General features: G+C 50.3%; 1 protein-coding gene across 4 annotated transcripts in view; it reads left to right on the top strand.

The window, feature by feature from the left end:
- Window positions 1-36: 36 nt before the first annotated feature.
- LOC117226002 (uncharacterized) overlaps window positions 37-19,367 on the top strand; it is a 43,108-nt gene continuing 23,777 nt past the window's right edge. For 2 of the 4 annotated variants that reach the window (XM_033479901.2, XM_033479902.2), the window contains exons 1-3: window positions 390-751; window positions 896-1,083; window positions 15,977-19,332. In XM_033479901.2, coding sequence (XP_033335792.1) covers window positions 19,023-19,332 — 310 coding nt within the window. In that variant the 5' untranslated portion in view covers window positions 390-751; window positions 896-1,083; window positions 15,977-19,022. Of the gene's footprint in view, window positions 166-389; window positions 752-895; window positions 1,084-5,596; window positions 13,301-15,976; window positions 19,333-19,367 lie in introns of those variants that run through there. The other 2 variants (XM_033479900.2, XM_076525458.1) reach the window with 2 other exon arrangements.

The following is a 19,367-nucleotide window of genomic DNA, read 5'->3' on the forward strand; positions in this document are numbered from 1 at the left end:
CGTTATCTAGTTAAAGAAGTCATTCTTATCTCTTATGGAAATTGAATTACGTGTAGCCGAATAACAAAGACAATTTGTTGAAGTAACACTGTGTCACTGAAATAATCAATGCCCAGCGCTCGACGGACGGTCGGGTTCAAGGGAAACAGGTTGAGATGACAATAGGTATTGTTACCAGTGTTTACACGTTGTTGTTCTCTTGTTGAACGTTTTGTAAATTATTATTACATATGTAATTACGATTTTAAACAAAGTAGAACACAAATTCGTAACTTTTTAAAATAAATCCAGTTGACCGTAGGATTGAATATTTTTCGCAGGGGGTGGGATACATATTTATTGATTAATTCGTTTGTAATACATTTAATGATTTGATTGTTTACGTTCTGTTAACAGAATTTTATCTGTGCTTATATCATATAAGCAAGGACTTATGTCTGCCCATATGGTGTGCGTATATATATTATAGGCGCGAATGATTCTTGCCTATCGAGGCATAAGATGGTTGAAAACTGCGGTACGAATTATTTGCGGTGGGAAAAGTACTCGATTTAAACGACTGGTGGCGCTAGTTGTGAAAGTACAGTTTCGAAAGAGACATTCGAGGAGTAGGAGTCAGCGCGCGCGCATCGGGCTTCGGAGTTCCTTTCGAATAAGTTCGCGAGTTTGAATTTGTCAGTGTAAACGTGCATTGAATTGTTGCTAAGAGTGCTTATTAAAATCGGGAGACAACGAATTTTTACTGCATTAGGTAAGTTTTACGATACGATTGATAATGTTACAGTTTCGTAGATTCATGAGCATGCACGTACATTTCGGATCACGCACTTTCCAAAATCGTATTTTCACATGCTTAGAATTAATATACTACTCACTCCGCGATTGTGTGTCATAGTGGTCCTGATTGCTCCGGAGTCGAGTTTGGATCGGAAACACGCGACGAGGATGGGGTCATCAATTGAGAGAAGAAATACAGTAATTACGACAACGCAGGAGACACGCACATTCGCTCGAATTATTTCGGCGCCATTACTGAGGAGCTTCATTTTCCGCCGCAAGATGGCGACGGCGTTTCCACTACCGGTAAGTCCTAGTCGTTTGAATATGCATGCCGCACGAATGTTTTCTGACTTTCAAATTACAAACTTGTAATACAAAGTGAGATATGCAGACTACCCGATTCTCAATAGGAAGCTTAAATTTCGGAAGTGTGTGCAACAATGAGAGCGACGTAGAAATGGTAATTGGGCTACCGAAGCCTCAGTTTTGGGTGGCAAAAATTTACATTGGCTGCTTACGTCCGCTCCTATATCTTGTTTGTGATATAATATAAAGATTAATCAATAATATTAAAATGATTCAAAAGGATATATATTCGTATTTGAGCAATTGTATTCAACAAGAAGTATCGATTTTCCTATTTGACCGACTCTCTTTTCCTCAGTAGTTTCCGAAAAATTTCCCATGCATCGCTTCCATCAGTCTCTTTGTCCTCTCCATTCTAGCTTAATTTGATCGAAAATGAATGGACGTTAAACGTTCCGAATTTGTCTTTCACCTTGTACGCGCCTATTAATTAACCCAATCAAATCTCTACCGTATGCGCAACCGCGTTTCCATTCCCGTGAATTCCGTTCATTCATTGCGGAAGCAATGAGTGCAAAATATTTATTAATCACGAGGACAATTAGCTTATCACTGAAAAGTTATTATAATCGATACGTCTCCATCGTACGAGTTCCATTTATACATTTTATAAGAATATACTGTATCCCCGTATATTCACGTACTCTCAGAGCGGAGACTAGAATCGCAACTATTGGGGGCAGTTTTGAAGTTGGGGGAGGAAGACCGAGGTACCTCATTTTTTGAACATTGTGCCGGTGTTTAGCGAGCCGCGTCCATTATGGCATCGACTCGGCTGGCAGAACAAAGAGTTTGAAAATCTCGCTGACACAAAGATGTATGTTGGTAACTGGTGTCCCTGGGGGCGTTAAATAATTCACCGCAGCTGGGACCGAGGGTTAGGTAAGAGGCGAGGCTTGTGGGAGGGCGAAAGAGGCGAAGGTTGAAGGGCCGATCAAATATTCACGTGTACTTCAACGCGGATGGAGCTAAGCAGCGTCGAGTACAGAAACTGTGTAACTGTCCGACACTATTTCCCTCGACAAAATCTTTTACGGCTGCTTAAGACAGTCTGGGGACACCGGGCATCCGATGATTCCGCTCGACGACCTAAATATTCACCTTTGTCAACCCGAGAGAGGACTCGGCTCTCTCCTTTCTCTCCTTTTTCTTCCTTTTTTTTACGATGGTTACGCGTATCCGGTTAAGCGATCCCGAGGGGATCAACTTGAACGACCAATCACGCTGAGGCGCATAAAAATGCGTCGCTTGGGTGTTGTAATACCGGTCGAAGCTTGTCGACAGCCATTCCGTCCACCGGGTCGATGGTTACCCGTGGTCTTCGATGAATTTGGTTAGCTTCAGCGTTTTTCCTCCCCCTTTTATCGGCCATCGACCAGCGGACGTAAATTTCCCTGTAACTAACAGACGCGTTCGTCCCTCGATAAAGTATCGATGCTGCCGGCTAAGAGATACTCATTGCGCTACCCAGGAGACTCCTGGCTTCCTCTGGCTAACAGAAAATGTTCGAGGTCCTTCGAAGTTCTCGTTCATAACGTCTAGGACCAGATCTAATTTCATTTCTTCGAGATCGATTGACAGAAATGTCTTCTCATCGAATTTTTCATAATTAACTCAGACCGAAGCGCTGACCCTTTTTCAACCCTTAATTTAGTCACTGTGTTACTATTTGATGATTCAGGCGACGTTTCCAAAATTAATTTCACTTCCCACTTCGAAATGCATTTACTTGCATTTCGGTGGCCCGTTTCGAGAGAAGACCTTCCGAGGAAGTATGATTATTTGTAGAATGTTTATGGGGGTGAATAGCAAGTGCCGCGTTGACCGTCGAGGTCCCCGGAAGAAAGCCGATCCCCGAGGTCCGAAGGGGAGGCGAAAAGAAATTGGTCAACGAGGCGTGCTCCTCTCCTAATCATTATTCTAATTATCTCGGTAACCCAATCCAGTGTTCGTGTCGCGCCTTGGCTTCCTGCTTCGATTCCCTCCCAAAACTTCTCGATTCTACAGGCACCCCCCGCCTGGACGAATTTTCCACCCTCCGGCAACTTGCTATCCCATCCTCGCGAGTCTGCTTCGATCCTTTTCTGCCGTTTGTCCCGTCACCTGTCCCATCTTTGTCTATACGGTGTCTTAGTCTCGCCGTGGGATTGCCGACGACCGCCCATCTAAGTTTAACAATTAACGGCTGACTAGAGAAAAATAAATTAATTGCGAACTGCTGGCGTGTGTCAGGAGCACGCTTAAGCTTGGGAACATGGGGATCTTGCTAGGGGTACGATCGATCGGGACTTCCAAGATTACCCATAAAGGCCGCCTGGTTCTTCGATCTAGTTCTCGGTCCCATTAAATCACACATTTTTTTTCAATATTGCAGGTTTTATTATTACTTAAATCTCCGCGGAATTTGTAGGTAACACTTCGATCCAGCGAGTTTCCAGGTCTTGCGAATGCGATATTTCAATTGCTCCAGCTTCTTCATCCTTCGATCTAATGGAACGTCTTCTTACTAAATTAAGATCTCCGTCGAATTTCTAATTAAGATTTCAGTTTTTAACTTCTTAGGTTCCAAGTTTCGTCCACAGAAATTGTTCAACGCTTCTTCAACCTTTCCAGCTTCCAATCCACCCCCCTCGTTTCGCATTTGATATTCTCCTGTAGCTGTGTGCCAGTTTATTAGCGAAGCAGGGTCGGGTTGTCATATTCGACGTTTAGCAAGGGATGTTTTCTGCGTAAAAAATCGAGAATAGGGGAGGTTATGGTGACTGGGCGACGACAGTCAGCCCCGACGACGCTTCCTCTCGTCCCCTCGTCTCCTCCTTTTGTCCCGGTCGTCAGGGCTGACAGAAAGTGCAAGCATCGGGGACGAGGTATTTGTCATACGTCGATAGGCGTCAGCATTGACACACTCTCCGGGAGCCGTGAAACGGAAGTGGCGTTTGGGGGCGGCGACGATTGAAGGGTTCGAAGGGAAAGACAGATAAATATTTGAGGAATTTGTCGTCGTGGAAGACGCCCGGCATCGGGAGACCTATCGCTTGTTTACCAGCCCTGTAAGCAACGATTTCAGTCAATCCCCGTATGCAGAATGCACAGGGGTGAAGCAAGAATGAAAACAGAGGTCGAGGGTTAGGGGGCAGGTTGTAATTATCGCGAGAAAACATGATTCCGAATTCGATTCTCGAACTCTTCTTAAAGTACGCCGTCTTCGTGAATTAATTGAAAAGCATTCGATGAAGTTTAAAGTATATCATTGACTACAACGGATGTTTACAAAGTACGGTTGACTTTACCCTCGACGACTTTACACCTACGGACGCGTTTCATTGTGCTTTACGTACAGAAGTCTTCTTCGAAGTCTTCTAGAATGTTTGCCAATGTTAAATTATTACAGAAATAATTCATACAAATGGTCGATTTTAGGGAATGCGAAGACAGGACTTGTGTTTTCAAAATAGTGTCTTCTTTTCTTGCGCATCGATGATTGCACCTTGAACATTTTATGTGGACTTGGAAGAAGCGAATCATTTCAACGTTAATTAGACTATATTTCTAATCGTCGTGCCACGAGTCTCGCTATAATATTAAAAGTCGCAGGATTAATCAGCCTCTCTTAAATTATTCTAGACCTCGTTCCGACATTTATCTTAGCAATAAATCATTGCATTGGGAAATGTAATCCTCGATAAAGTGAAACTCTATTCGCCCGAACAAGTACAAGTTTGAAAAAATATGCGACAAAAGTAGCATCGCACTAGTTCGAAGACGTCAGCGAAAGTCACCACGATCCTGGCAGTGGAAGGGGGTCCTGTTCACCTCAAGTCGAACGTCTCCCGGTCGATCCTGCTCGGGAAATAGATATCGACGCGTGTTCCCGAGGGATTTGTAGTTCTTCACGCAACACCGGGACCGCGTGTACCAGCCTGATTCAAAAAGACGGTCCGCGCCAGCGTCTCTCCAGGGGGTAGTTTTAAAATTCAACCCCCATACGAGGTCTAAAGGGCCGCACGCTACACTGTGCTCATATCAATCCGTGGGATCAATAGGAAGTCGTCTGCTCCTGGCTAGAGGATCCTGGGCGCAGGATATCTCGACCGGCCGATTCCGAGGGAATTACAAGCGGTAAATTCGGCCGGGGGAGGATTACACACCCTTCGTCTAAGCAATTATCATAACCGAGATTTCTCTTCGGCTACTCGTTCGACGATCTTTTAGGAACGTTTTCGAATCTTCTTCTTTCACCGAGCAACACTTGCACTCGCGTAAAGATTCCTTTCCAATGTAGAACTAAGTCTGTAATTCGTTCGTTCGGTCTCTTGTACGTTTTCCACCGTATGTAGCACGTTGAATATCGGTACACAAAAGAATGTAATTCTGTACTCAAAAATCGAAGCAGTTCTTATTCTCTAATTTTCTCGGATCCCCGCAAATCGGTTTGAATTTTATTTTACAATCGAGCGTCGATTAAAAACCGGGTACAAGGGTGCGTCGAAGCGCTCGATAATTGAGAAATGAATTTTTACACGAAACGTATTTGAACGATCGAGCGCAGAATGCCGAGTTCAGACGTTCCCCAGGCACCGCGCAGCTTGTGTACGCCGCGTGTCGAGTCCGGAGGCGCGAAAAGCCCAGGTAGTCGGCGTAAAACGAGCCCGGGAAGTTCATTAATGGATTAAGAGTGCTGGATCGATACGATTAGCGGCGGGTACGTAGCCGTATGTCGTATGCGACGCGCGGACCGACACGCATCGAAACTTAACCCAGTGCCGATCAATTTCGCGCCGTTCGCCGCGGGATCGGCACTGCGCCAGCTTTATTTATAGGGGGGAAGTGTTGCTTGATTTATAGAAAACGCGGGGAAAAGTCGCGTGATGCTCGATGCGCCGGCGACTGGACACATTATCGAGGGACAAATAAATCTGGATTACCAAGGATTCCCTTCGCGGAAGACACACGGGCCCGAGAAACAGTGTAAACGATTTCGCGCAACGGAACTCGACAAAAAGGGAACGATAATAAAAAAAAACAAAGGGATCTGTCGCGCATCGTCGATGAACACCGTTTTTAGGAATATCCGTCTGGGTTTACTCGTTCTTTGCACAAATTGTAGAAGATTTTCATGCCGTGTTCCGCAGCGATCGTCGATCCAAGAGTTGATTCAAGGACTCGGAAACTATCGCAAGCATGGAAAATAACGAATGACAAAACCCTCCGTAATTTTGTGCGAATCCATCGTACTGAATTTCGTCTGAAATTCTCGGTTGTCTATATTTTCCAAATCAACGTGAAATCATCGAGGTGAGGACCGAGAAACCGCAGCTAATATACCACATAGTGGAATTCTACGCGATACCACAGTCAAGGTACAGCCCCATAAGGTCGGAGACGCGCAGGACTCTAACGAGGCCTCGAACGAATTAATGCGCGATTCCGGCTTCCTGAAACTGACACTTCTCCCGGCAATTACAAAGAATAGAGTCCACCGCATGCGGACAGTTAAGGGAGAACGGTCGAAGGGACACGACCGCTCCTTAATCAGAGTAGTATCGTCGTCCGGTCCCTCGCAGTCGTCATCGTCTCTGACCAAGAACGACCCATGAGAGAGGGAGAGAGAGAGAGAGGGAGATAACGTTGTAGCCGGAGGCGATGCAGGGGTGATTTCCATTCGCTCCTTGCAAAGTGGTATCATTTCCCAGGAGGTCTCGGGGTCCGGTCGGTCTTCAAGGTCCTGGCAGCTGCGCTGCCCTCTCGGTCCATCGGCCGTAAGGATCGATATACGCCGGTATCGGAACTCGCGATGGCTTCCGTCGCTTGATAACGAAATCGTTCGTCGGAACGAGTCGCCGCCCGGTTGTTCCCGCTCCGTGGATACGGGAGGAGAACAAGCTTCATCCGAGCAAGCCCCGGCCCGGAACTAACTGACTGTAATCTTTTTCCCAGAAGCCGCGTGCTCGAATTATGGCGCCCGGTTATTTGCATGGAAATTGCCGGGCGTTCGGAGTCGGAACGCTGAAACGGCGACGAATTCCGAAACACCGGGACCATCTCTCGACGGCTCTCTCTAGTCACCTGAATTACTCCGCGTCCGGTGATTTCAGCCGAGTAGTTTACCCGCGCTTGTTTTATTCCGTTCGGGGCTCGCTGGATTCGATGCGTGCACCGGCACTGTTTGCCTCGAGGAAATTGTGCCAACGAGCAACATCTGCCACCCCTAGCTACCAGCCAGCCTCTCTGCTCCTCCGTCGCGGAGTCTTCATTTTTGAACCTCGGCTGCTTAAACGTTGCCCGAACGAGAGAACGTTCGCGACATTTTTCGGACCGACGTTCTTCTTATTTTCTGCTTTTCGAGGAGGCTTTCCTATTCCTACATCGTACGTACACACCGGAGCAGGATAATTAGGCCGAGGATTTTCGCCTGATTCGCAAAAGTGAACAGATCAGACGATACAAATGATATAACAATATTATCAAATTCATGCAAAGTAATAATCTGCAACAAAAAGAATTTAAAAATCGCTGTCCGAGATAATGAACTCGTGTAAAGGTCCTTGGTACAATTATATCAAATACAAAGGTATCTAAAATATATAATATATAAAATTACGTAGCCGGTGAACGTACGTATCTAGTTTTTGCGGCGACAAGCGGACGAGAGGTCATCGTTGAAAATTTGTTGCGGGGCGGAGGGTGTATCGGAGCAGCAGTCGATTAACCGCATAGTCGGCAGACATTAGCCCCAACAATTCCGCATCAATTAACGCGGCAGCCAAGACAGGGTTCGAAACGAAACCCGATAACCGAGGAACACACTCGGTTTTCCGGGCAGTTTCGGGTGGCAAGGCCTTCCGCCGTTGACAGTTTATCAAATTGCAGGGCCGGCCCGGCCCGGCCCGCGTGCCCCTAAAGGGATGTAAGGGGTCGTAAGGTAGAACGAGGCTGGGGGTAGCTTATTAGAGCCACGACAGCAGCCAGGGCTCCACCTTGAAACCTCCAACCAACCGCCATCCTGCCGTGAGTCTTACCACCTTGCTTCCTTCCACCTAGCCCGTAGCTTTCCTATCTTCTCGACTCTCTCTCTCTCTCTCTCTCCCTCCCTCCCACCCTCTGTCTTTCTCTTTCTCGCATCGTCCTCTTCTTATCGTCCTCTCCCTTCCTCGTTCTCCGTCTTCGTCCCCTATATAGTTCAAGCACCGTAGAAACGTGGCTGAACATAAAGGGTCGCCTGGGACCGCTGTACTTGCCGCTCGTCTTTAATCTACGAGGTCACCAAGCAACGACGACGACTACCACCCTCCCAGCAAATGAGTACAGGTGCTGCGAAGACGTTGCTACATTCGAAAGGTTCCGAACACTCGGACAGATTTAATATTCGAACGGTGGACGCGCGTTGGAGTCGTCGAAGAACAGCCGGAACAAACCTGGAAGTTGACCCGGAGTCGACCTTTCCTGTACGAATATAAATTTGCGGAATTGTTCGTTGACTCCTTTCTCCCTTTTTTCATAGAAAACGGAGAGTTTTCTGACGGACCTTGAACTTTCTTCTATCGGTTCCGAGTTCCACGGTTACTAGAAGAATTCTTACGGAGGCGGTGCCTGCTTTTCCAAGCAAACTAAAAAACTTGCTCGGTCTTTGATCGATGCTTTCGGTAATACTTTCAATTAAAATCGACGTTGAACAAAAATGAATGTCTCCCGTCGACGCTTGGACGAGAAGACGTGGAACAAACGAGGTCCAATCAGGTATTCGACGATCGACGAACAGACAAATTGCCCGAGTCGAAATTTGATAATTTTAGGGGAACCGTGGAGAGAAGCCGGGCTATAATTTGTGCCCGCTCGGTTTCGTTTTTTTCGGGGAACAAGATTCGGAGGCGAGCAAAGGTATCCCCGATTCGCTACCGCCGGAACATTTGAGACACTCGAGACGCTCTCGTAACCAGGGTAATCGGAGGTTGCTCAGAAACGGCGAGAAAGTTAGGTGGAGTTGAGAACGGGAGTGTGGGGAGTGCACCCCTCGTGTGACGAGTCGTTTCTTGACAGTAACGGACCCTCGTCACGGCTGCTTGTGTCCAAGACGACATTACCGTCGTCTGGAAGACGTTTTCATCGTGCATCATTCGGGACACTCGTTTCGCAGCGAGACACCGCTGTTAATAATCGCCGAACGAGCCTCCAAATTAATATACCCCCTTCACAATCATTGTATAGTAGTTCCATTCTCCAGCAAGCCTGCGGCCTTATACTCCACAGACAATTTTTGCGAATTTAAACTCGGATCACCTTTTTTTTTATCGGTGGTCTCGACTCGGAAATACAATTTTTCTGACAGGGGTTGTCGCTTGCAGAAATTGGGGAAAGCTGTGCATTTCAATTAATTCTTGAACTGCGGAGATTCGTACAAATTTATGTTATTTCAGATAAATTTCTAGCAACAAGAATGCTTCGATAAATCAAAGATACCGCACGGTAGAAATTAGTGGGTCGTTGTTGCGAATTTGCAAAAAACGAGAAGAGACATTCCGCGTTTGTAATCGAGTGAAAATCTTTCCGGGCTTCAGCGTATATCACTTTCGTTCCTGAAAACGAGGCGCAGGATGAAACGCACAGGCCGGGTCTGCACAGAAGGATTAACGCGATCAAGGGGCTCGAACGAGAAAATTGTGTTTCCGGTGCGCTAGCCGCGCGCGGATTCCGTCGGCGGAACGTCCTTTTAATTATACTAAGTAACGTTTTTCGTAGCGGCGTCCTCGAAGATTGCGCTGGTCATAATATTTAATCACTACTCGTTCCGGCGTCCCGCCAGCAAGAAGTTTCGCCGGGGTGACCCGGCAAATGAATCGTCCTTGCCGTTCGAGCCAATTCCGATCTCCGTCCAACATCTTCCTCCGTCGAACAACTTCTTTTCCCTGCCGGTACAATACCGCCAGGTTTTTCGAGAATTTAGGCTAGTCGGCTGACGGAGAAAGTTCCAGATGGTGGGAACGGTTTGAGAAAACGTAACGTCGAGCGAGACAATAGATTCCCGGCGACTCGCAGCCTCGAACCCTTCCGATCTTAAAGATTACGAAACAAACAAGAGCGCGAAGCCGGCGAATGGGGTGACGATGCAGGGGGGAACGACGCTATCTCCCCTCAGACGTCGCCCCCGACGGCAGTACCGCGAGAGACAACGATTTTCTGTAATAAGCCGGGGGTGGAATTGATTATTTCTCGGATATTTCGGACCTGCCACCGGATCTTACAGCGGTTCGTCCAATATTTATCACCGGCGAGGATTTTCCTTCGGTTCTACCCCGAAGATCCTAGTCTACGCGATGGAGCTTTCGGTTCGTCTAAAAACTCTGCAATTGCAAGAAATATTCGATAGATTAAAAATTGTTTGGCAGCATCCGAACATTTTTTATCAGTAGAAATCTCCACGACGAGTTCGATGAAACGAATTTTCACTTTGTTCTTAAGAGATACATAGTCTCCGAGAATGGAAAATGGACATTTTTCTGCACCAAGTTCCTTCGTCTGCTTTACAATGTTTTTATCAACGGACGAACTACGGTCCTGCAAAAAGTACTACACTCTCTATTCGTCGGCGAGGTTATTTAGCGAGCAATTATTTATCGGCCCGCCGTCGCAATGATTGGAGTCAGGTTTTTCGATCGGCTGACAAAGGAAAAGCCATCTGCAGTCCCCAGCCCGCGAAGAACCAGCCGAGCCCGACTCCGTTACAACTTCCACCCTCTGCCACCCCTTCGTAACTTACCGTGACCTCATCCCCAGGAACGCTCGACGGCGTGGCGCGGTGGATAGGGCTGCGAAGGAGAGAGAGAGGCACGCGGTGGGGTGGCGTTTCATTTTTTGACACCCGGTGTATTTGATTCCACCCTTGTAATAAACCCCAGGGGTTGCCAGCCGTAGGTCCCTTGTCTCCCTACATGTCATATCGACACCTCATCCCCGAGGGGTAGGTGACTGCTAGGTAATTTGCTTTCTTATTTTCTCCGCGACGAGGCGTCCTTCCTCCTTCCTTCTCTCTCTCTCTCTCTCTCTCTTGCTTTCTTTGCCACTTTTCTCTTTCTTCGGCTCGCGCCCCAGCGTCTCGGTTGCAACCCCTATCGAAAAATGAGCCCCCCGCGCCCCGCCGGCTTCGCCTTTGGCAATTTTCTTTTGGCGAACGTGTAGAGACAGTGGAAATCCTGACGAGATCCCGGGTAGCGTCGGGTAGCTTTTGGTAAACAGGTGGAATCTGATTGATGGTTTCCCTGCAACCCCTTCCTCCGTTCTTCCCCGCCAGTTGCCGGTCGACTTTTTCTTTTCCGGTAGGATCCGAGGGTGGAATAATGGTCGAAGTTTGTTTTCTCGGGAAGGAAAGTTTCGGGCTGTTGCGTGCGAAGGTCGGCGCGGATACGGTTTCCACGTTCATGGCGGCGGCGTTCGTTGTTTCACGGAGAAGCATCGATGATTAGACGATGCAGTTCCTCGTCGAAACGCGATGTCCGCTGGTAGCTGTCGAGAAGCCCCGATTACGCGTCTGGCTACTAATCTGATTTCACCCGCCTCCAGACCGACAACTCCTTAGCGCTACTCCTTTGGTTTCTCTCGACAATCTTGTTACGTAGGATCGGCGCGGACTTGGAAACGTGGAGCCTTGCTGATGATAGACTTGCACAACATCCGCCCGAGCCGGAGAACTTATTCGACGGTGGTGGGCCTTTTACAGACTGCTGTGGCTAGCGTCGCGATCTTTCTCCTAGCTTTCGTCGTCTCCCGGCGCATCTGGAACCACAGCCGATGGACGACTCGTAATGCAGATTTAGCTGAGATTTTATCAAGATCCGATGACCTTATTTGGGTCTATCGATGCGGAGGTTATATTTAGATTCGGGCAGATTCTTCGTTTATTCGCAAGATCGATACCATCTTGCCATGACATTTGCGATCACTTGTAATACAAAGTTGACCGAGGTTTAACTCAGATTCAAGACCATAGGCGACCGTGCTTAGATCAATTGACGCATAGTCTAGAGTTCGATAGATTCTACTTTGTCTACATATTCTTCCGAGACGAACGGTAACATTACCATCGTCGTTTAGCTTCACAATCTATAAAAAAGTCTGTTTGCAATCCTTGAACAGTAGCTGCATCAAAGACGAACAGTGACGTTAATATCGTCGTTTCAATCAAGATTTAGACAAGGCCTAGCGAAGACAAGAACGGACCGAAGTCTACATCATCCACATTCGGTAAAATAAATTGCACCCCCACAGCCGCAAAATCCACCCGCTTCTTTTTAATTCGGCAAACAGCATCGTCGCGATCGGCCCGCCAGCCCGGTTTGTAATTCCACGTTCTAGAACAACCGAGGTTACGAAAAGCCACCCCAACCCCGAGCAGCTAATAGATTCGATCCCATCGACGATCGTCAACGAGAAGGCATATCGGGTCGAGGTTCACCGAGACTGTCATCGTCCGCAAGCATCGTGTCGTCGGTGCAACCCTTTGGGGATCGTCTCGGAATCCTGTTCGTTCCCCGAGCACCCCGCGCAGCCCCCGTCGGCTCGAGGGGAGGCAGCGCGAAGCCGCCGCGCCTGGCGTGGAAGTAGGGGACAAAACTCACCCTAAGAAGCCTTTAAGAACGCCAAGGCGGCCGGGAGGACCGGTTGGTGGGGTATAAAAGTGGCCGCATGCGCACACGCCAGTGAAAAACTGCGACCCGCCTCCGGCGCCGCCTCCCTATCGTCTCCGCGTCCCTTTTCCACCCCCGCGGCCGGTCCTCCCGCCGAGAGACCCGACCCCCCAGTCCCCCCAAGACGCGGTCGTCTTAGAGGACGAGCTGCGGCCTTTTTCGAGAATTGGCTTCGGCTAACATGTGCTAACCGTGTGTGATTACCTCCGGTTCGGGAAACGCAGCCACCCTCGAGTCACCCCCCTCGGCCCCCTTTCCTTGCCGCCCCCGTTTCCGCCGGCACCCGACGAAAGGGGACGCGCGACGCGCGACGCGGTTCCCGCGCGAAAATCAAAGTGCCACGTACCGCGGACACTCGCGGACCCGCGGTCTCTTCGTCGTTGCGGATCTTCGCCGGAACGTGGATCGTCGAGCCTGAATTTGTTGGATATTCGAGAGGACCGGAGAAGAGGACCGCGAAAGAGGAACGCTTCAGCGTGAGTTGCTCCGATATCTCTGGATGTTTGTATCCGGTTTGATTCTCTATCTCTCCACGGCTTTTTGCGCAGCTTTTTTCCCCTATTCAGGGGGCGAGCTTTTTTTCGGGGTGATTTTGTCGACGGTTTTCGGCGGGCAGCCGAGGGGGGTGGGTGCGTGGGTGGGCGAACGGGAGCACCAATTATTTCTTGCCGGGCACCGCGAGGGGAACGGGCGAGCGGCGAGCGGCGAGCAGCGAGCGAGCAACGACTGGCGTTGATCTAATTGGTCGCCAGTAGGTAATTGTTCGGTCCCGATAATTGGGCCAATTAATTTGTACGGAAAAGTGCGTCGATAATCGCCTAGCATTCACCGCCGCGATACCGATTATGTGGACCGTGTCGGATGCGGGTTGTGGAATATCGTTACCGTCGAAAGGGCGTTCGCCGCCCCGTGAGTGCGCCAAAACGGACAAAAAAGGATATAAAATAAAACGAACGGAGAACAAAAAAGGTGGAACCGGGGGGAAAATAGTTATCCGAGGAGAGGCCGCGGGGGGGAGACCGAAAAGGGGCGCGAAACCCCGGCCGGATGTAATCGAATATATTTTTCTTTTAATTGAAAAATATCGTCGCTGCGTTTCGGACTGGTAATTTTATGGCGACAGGATTTAATTACACGAAATCACGTCGAACCGGACGGTATAATTAAATACCTGTTCGTCACCGTGAAAAAGTGACGCGCGCCACCACCGTTCTACACGCGGCTACCGGTTTTTATTCGAAATATTCGATGCCTTCCGCGCCCCGGTTCTGCCCTCGAATTCTATTCGATTCGCGCCCGAGGGCCGCGAGACTTGCGAATTCGATCGGCGTTTGTCTCCAATTTCATTTTTCCGGCCCTTTTCTCGAGATCCCGCGAACGCGCCCGGAATTCTCCAGGTTCTCGCCTTCCAGAATTCATCCGCTATCGGCGGAAATACTCGATTTTTTTCTTTTTTTTCATTTTCTCTACCCTGCGTTTTCCAAAGCGAAGTCGGGTCCATATTTATTTTACTTGGACGTGGCTGGACGTGGACATGGCGCGGCTGACAACGAGATTTGTCGTTTGTCATTACATTTATTTTTGATTCGTTCTTCCAGGTATTTATATCCCTTTTCTTCTTTACACTGCAACAGGGCCGTTTATTTGTCCGCATCGTCTTCTTCTTTCAATCGAAGATTCCTTCCAACGAACTTGGAGTATGATTCGAACGACGAGTCGTGTGAATAGGCTATTTCGCGAAGGTCAGAACGAGCAAGCAATTTCTTCGCCTGCTGGACAATGTTTTTCAGAGCAACGTGAAACAAAGCTACCTTTTTCTTCTCGATGCAACGAAGACATTGTCGATATTAATCTTTTCGAGATCGTAGCGAACGTTTTAATCGAATCGGTCCACGAACGACGTCACGCAATCGTCGGCCGAATGAATAACGATCACGGAATTACGGCGTTCCTTTTACCCGGCGGTCCTAAACAGAGTGGATAGGAACGCGTGTCGAAAACGGGGGCGAAAAAATGCAGGAACACTGGAAAAAAGGCGATGTATCGCCGGAGGGTCCGATGTATGACGAAATGCATCTCGGGAACGCGACATTTAGGGACGCGGAGGCGCTGCATTGTTACCCGTAGGGGTGTAGGATTATATGGGGTGGCCTCTCTCTCCCGTTCTGGGATCCTCGCGACTTGCTACAGATCCGTCATGATCGATAGTCTTTCGTCGTCTGTCGAAAGAGAAACGCGTCTATGCCGGCCCGAACTTAATTCCGACCAGTCCGGCCATCTTTCCTCCTCCGATCGCAGTCCCATCCTCGCGAGTGTCAGTGAAATTCTCTATTTTTTACCGTTCCTCCGGTTCTTCCTCGCCCTTTCGGTGGTACTCCGCGGTACTTTTATTTCCCATAATTTTGTTAGAGAAAACGGATGCCAGGATTCAGGCATCAGAGTTCCGGTAGACAAATTTAGCAGCTCCTCAAACATTTTACCTCTTCGTTTGTAACGCCGTGTTCCAAAATTATATTCAATCCTGGTGGAAGTTCAACGAACAACTTTGTTAGCCAGTTGTTTAAGTTTTCTACTTCTTCCTTTCTCACGTTTGGCTAAACATGCAGCGTTCATCGTTGAAAAGCATTCGAGCTACCTTCTGGGCTCGTCAGAGGACTGCATCTCGATTAAAAATTTATTTCGAAGAGACACATCGAGATCGGCAATGATCAAAAAATTGCCGGTGCTTCCGACGACCGCGGGTGATATCGGCGGATGGCGAAAGACATCGTCGAAACTCTGGGCAGCGATCTCGGTCGGCGTCGAACGCTTCGAAGCTCGGTCCCGCTCGCAATAACGATAATTGTGACCACTTGAAGGAGCTTCACCCTCGCAATCTGGCAAGATTCGTTTCTGTAGTCCGAGGCACGGGGGCACGGCGCGGCACGTATGACGGGGGCATTAAGACAAAGTGTGGCCCCCCCTCCTCGTCGCCCTCTGCGTCGCTCTCCCTCGGCGGGTCTCCGTTCCGCTCGTGCACCCTCGAACAGCCCCCAAGCATCGCGCAACCCCCTCCCCCGGCTGCCGACGTTGTCCCTCGGTGCTAAACGCAACTACACGAGGGACCTTTCTGCCGTCTTTGTTTTCCCTTTCTTCCCAGTGTCGTTTTGCAGTCTCGCGCGGGGAGGTCGTTGAACGACGGAAGCGGCGAGGACTCCGTGACAAGGGCCAAAAGGAACAGGAAAAAGAAAAGGAGAAAAGCGAACGGAAAAAGACCGGCCGAAGAAGACGGGGGAAGGAGCGTGGCGGCGAGGAACGGAGACGATCCGAGAACTCCGGCGTGGCCAGGGAAAGGGCGAAGCTCGTTATCGGTGTACCGTGGAACCGCAGCCTGCAAACGATCAGAGGGACTCGGTAATTACAGCCCGGAGAGTCCTCTTTTTTTTCTTCCGGCGAAACCGCAGGGAAACGCTGCGAAGGGTGGCTTCCGGAATTTCGTCGCGCCGCGACCTTCGACCGGAGAAGATCTTGACGTCTCAAGCAGGGTCCAAGCGTAAAGTCCGTCGGACGACTGTCGAATCCATCGATCGCGATCTCGTCGATCCTCGTTCGATCGGGGTCCAAGAACGCTGCTGCGACCGCTGGCAGCTGTGTTTTGGAAATATTGACTTGTTGCATACCTGATTGGCTCGAAGGATGGTTCAGACACGGTCGTACGACCGTGTATACGACTGGCCACGAAGATGGAGGTCGTCGGGGGACCTGTAAACAGTGATCGAACACAGTGAAGACATCGTCCCGAACTTCGACTGGAGAATATGTAGACCGTTTCAACGATTTCGTTATCGCTTAGGGAGATTGGCTTACGGTTATTATACAACGTATAATTGAGCCACGACCTGTCTCCGCGAAGGACTTCTAAACGGTTATCGAACGATGCAGAGTTTTCGAATTAGCGACACGTACAGTGCTCTTCTCCGTACAAACGATCCCAGTTATTTCTCAGTGTCGATGAACTTGGGACCCGCAAAAGGGGAAGCAGCTCGTATCAGTGCCGCGAGCCAGTGCAACCGATCGCCTGCTTCCAATCGTTCCTTCACCGTCGAACTGCCCCGATTTTATGGCACTTTCGGGATCGCCGAGTCAAGGTGGTCAAAGTGTTGATCGTGCGAAGAGCAAAGCGTCGATCTTGAACGCTCTCTGAACAAGATGAAGCGTGCGACCAGTGACCACGAGTGCGTGGAGGCGACAGAGCCACCACCGATCGGATTCCGACGATCGCGAAATCAGAGGAGACACCGCGAGCCGGGAGCTCCGCGTCCGTGACAGTGTTCCGTGCGAGCGGTTCCTGTTCGGCTCTCTAATCTATTTCTAGAGACATAGACAGAGAGCCATAGACACGCTGCCTGTGTTGGTGAACCGTTCCCGTTCCCGAAAAAAGCATTGTGCACGGGGATTCGAATTACAGTGACTACGCGAAAAGAAATTCCAGATCCCATTCAGAAGAATCTTCCGGCCGAAAGACATTCCTCCGCGATTCTTCCGATCCTGCGGCAACAGGAGGGCCAGAGCGCGGGGCGGAAGAACGACGAGCAGATAGATAGATAGAGAGATACAGAGAGCGAGAGAGAGAGAAAAAGAGGGAGAGAGAGAGAGAGAGAGAGAAAGAGGGAGAGAGAGAGAGAGACAAACACAGAGAAGGAGAGAGGCAGAGGGGAAGGGGGTAGAGAAGGGGGTGTTGTCATCGGGTAGTCGCGATCAGCAGGAGCAGCATCAGGATCGCGGAAGAGGGTGCAGCAGGAGAGAGAGATTTTTCCCCACCGCTTGGAAAAACCGACCCCCACCAGCTCTCTCTCGGCTAGCACGGCCAGGCGGCGGTGGCGGCGGCGTGGAAAGAGAGAGCGCGCGAGAGAGAGAGGGAGAGGGAGAGAGACAGAGAGAGCCACGGAGGGGTAGGTTACCCAGGGTGGTCTCGGTGGTGGCTGGGGGCGGCAGCCTCAAAAATACACCGCAACCACACCGCGCGGCTCCACCGCAGAAGCCGCCATCTTCCACCGCCGAACCGAAACGAGACCGCGCGAGTTAAACACCCTATCCTACTTCCCCGTGGAAGTTGCCGCTGCCGCTGCCGCCGAGCCAGCGACCACCAAGAAGTGTCCTTCGCTGTACGCCGTGGCACTGGTCGGCTGTCAGTCAGCGGATCGGCCAGAAAAACTTGCGACTCGTCCGCGCTCTTCGAACGGCGCGGATCAGCAACGTGACAGGCGTCGAGTGACGGGACATCGAGTGACAGTTTCGACGAAGGATTCCTCCGCGTCCGGGATCGACGAGCCGCGAGACGGTGTTCGAGTTCGCGGAGGACCGTCGAAAGGGTGCGACGAGCTGTTTCGAAGAATTTACGCGGAAACGTTGTTTTCGGTGTTCGAAGAGAGTTTAGACCGCGTGGTCCACTGTCGGCGACCGGAGAGGGGACAGAGCGAGATGATTTAGCGAGGGACGATGGTGTCTACGTGGGGTCAGTGTTGTTCCGCGGGACTCGATGATCCGGGGTCCGGAGTTAACACCTGTTAGAGGGTGTCGGTGTGGTTATTAGCGGTTGATCGAGGCCGCGTGTTCTTCCGATGTCTCTCGACTCGGAGGACGATTGAACGCGATTGCAGAAGTGGCCGAGGACTTGGCGGCGGGGCAGACGATCAAAGAAATCGCGGGACGGGGGAAGAGGGACGAGGGGCCGACCCGACGTCGGTTCCAATAAAACGAATTTTCCCCGCGACTTGGCAATCGAGACGAGGAAGAATTTGCAAACGGCTGCCGCTGCCCCCGGCCCCGGTAGCGGGATAATGAAATAAGGATCAAAGGGCCGCGTCCTTGGGCCGCCACGCGGAGCCGCGCGTGCCGCCGCCGAGCGTGTGTGCTCGCCGAGAAGAATGCGTCGATCGTGATCCGCGCGCTTTATCGGCTTAATTAACTACCGACTTCCTGCTCGTCGGTTCCACGAATATCGGGAACGTCAGAACTCGTCGAGGACCGGACATATTCTTGGAGACATCGTTCGAGTGTCCAGTGAGTCGACTTTGTTCGTTTCGGTTCGGTTCGGTTCGGGGTTTCGTGTTCGAGTTTCGGAGTGAAAGGTTCGGGAAGAAGATCGAATCGAACGAGAGGCGGGTTGTCGAAGAGCCCGAGGACATTCCGAAGGAAGAGACCGATGATCCCGTGCTCATGACGAATCCTTTACGAGATGCGCGCCCCGAGGATCGGCCTCCAGGCTTAGACTATCCGGACCCGAGGCTGCTGAGGAACGGCCACCAGGCTCACCAAGCGAACTCGGTGCATCAGATCGGTGGGCCGAGGATACGAAGGACCAGGACATCGTCTCTGAGAAGAAGGATGCACCTGGCCAACGAGGTCCCGCCGCAAGGAACCGCCGCTGTCAACAACTTGTCCGATTATGCCCTCACCGCGGACCTGCTCGCCGAGAGGACCTTGGATGGACTGTTCGCCGAGCATCCTGGCGAACTGGTGCGGACAGGTGAGACGGAACGTGATCTTTTAAACATTCGTCGC

The sequence above is a fragment of the Megalopta genalis genome, chromosome 11, assembly GCF_051020955.1.
Source record: "Megalopta genalis isolate 19385.01 chromosome 11, iyMegGena1_principal, whole genome shotgun sequence".
In the NCBI taxonomy this organism is placed as follows: domain Eukaryota; kingdom Metazoa; phylum Arthropoda; class Insecta; order Hymenoptera; family Halictidae; genus Megalopta; species Megalopta genalis.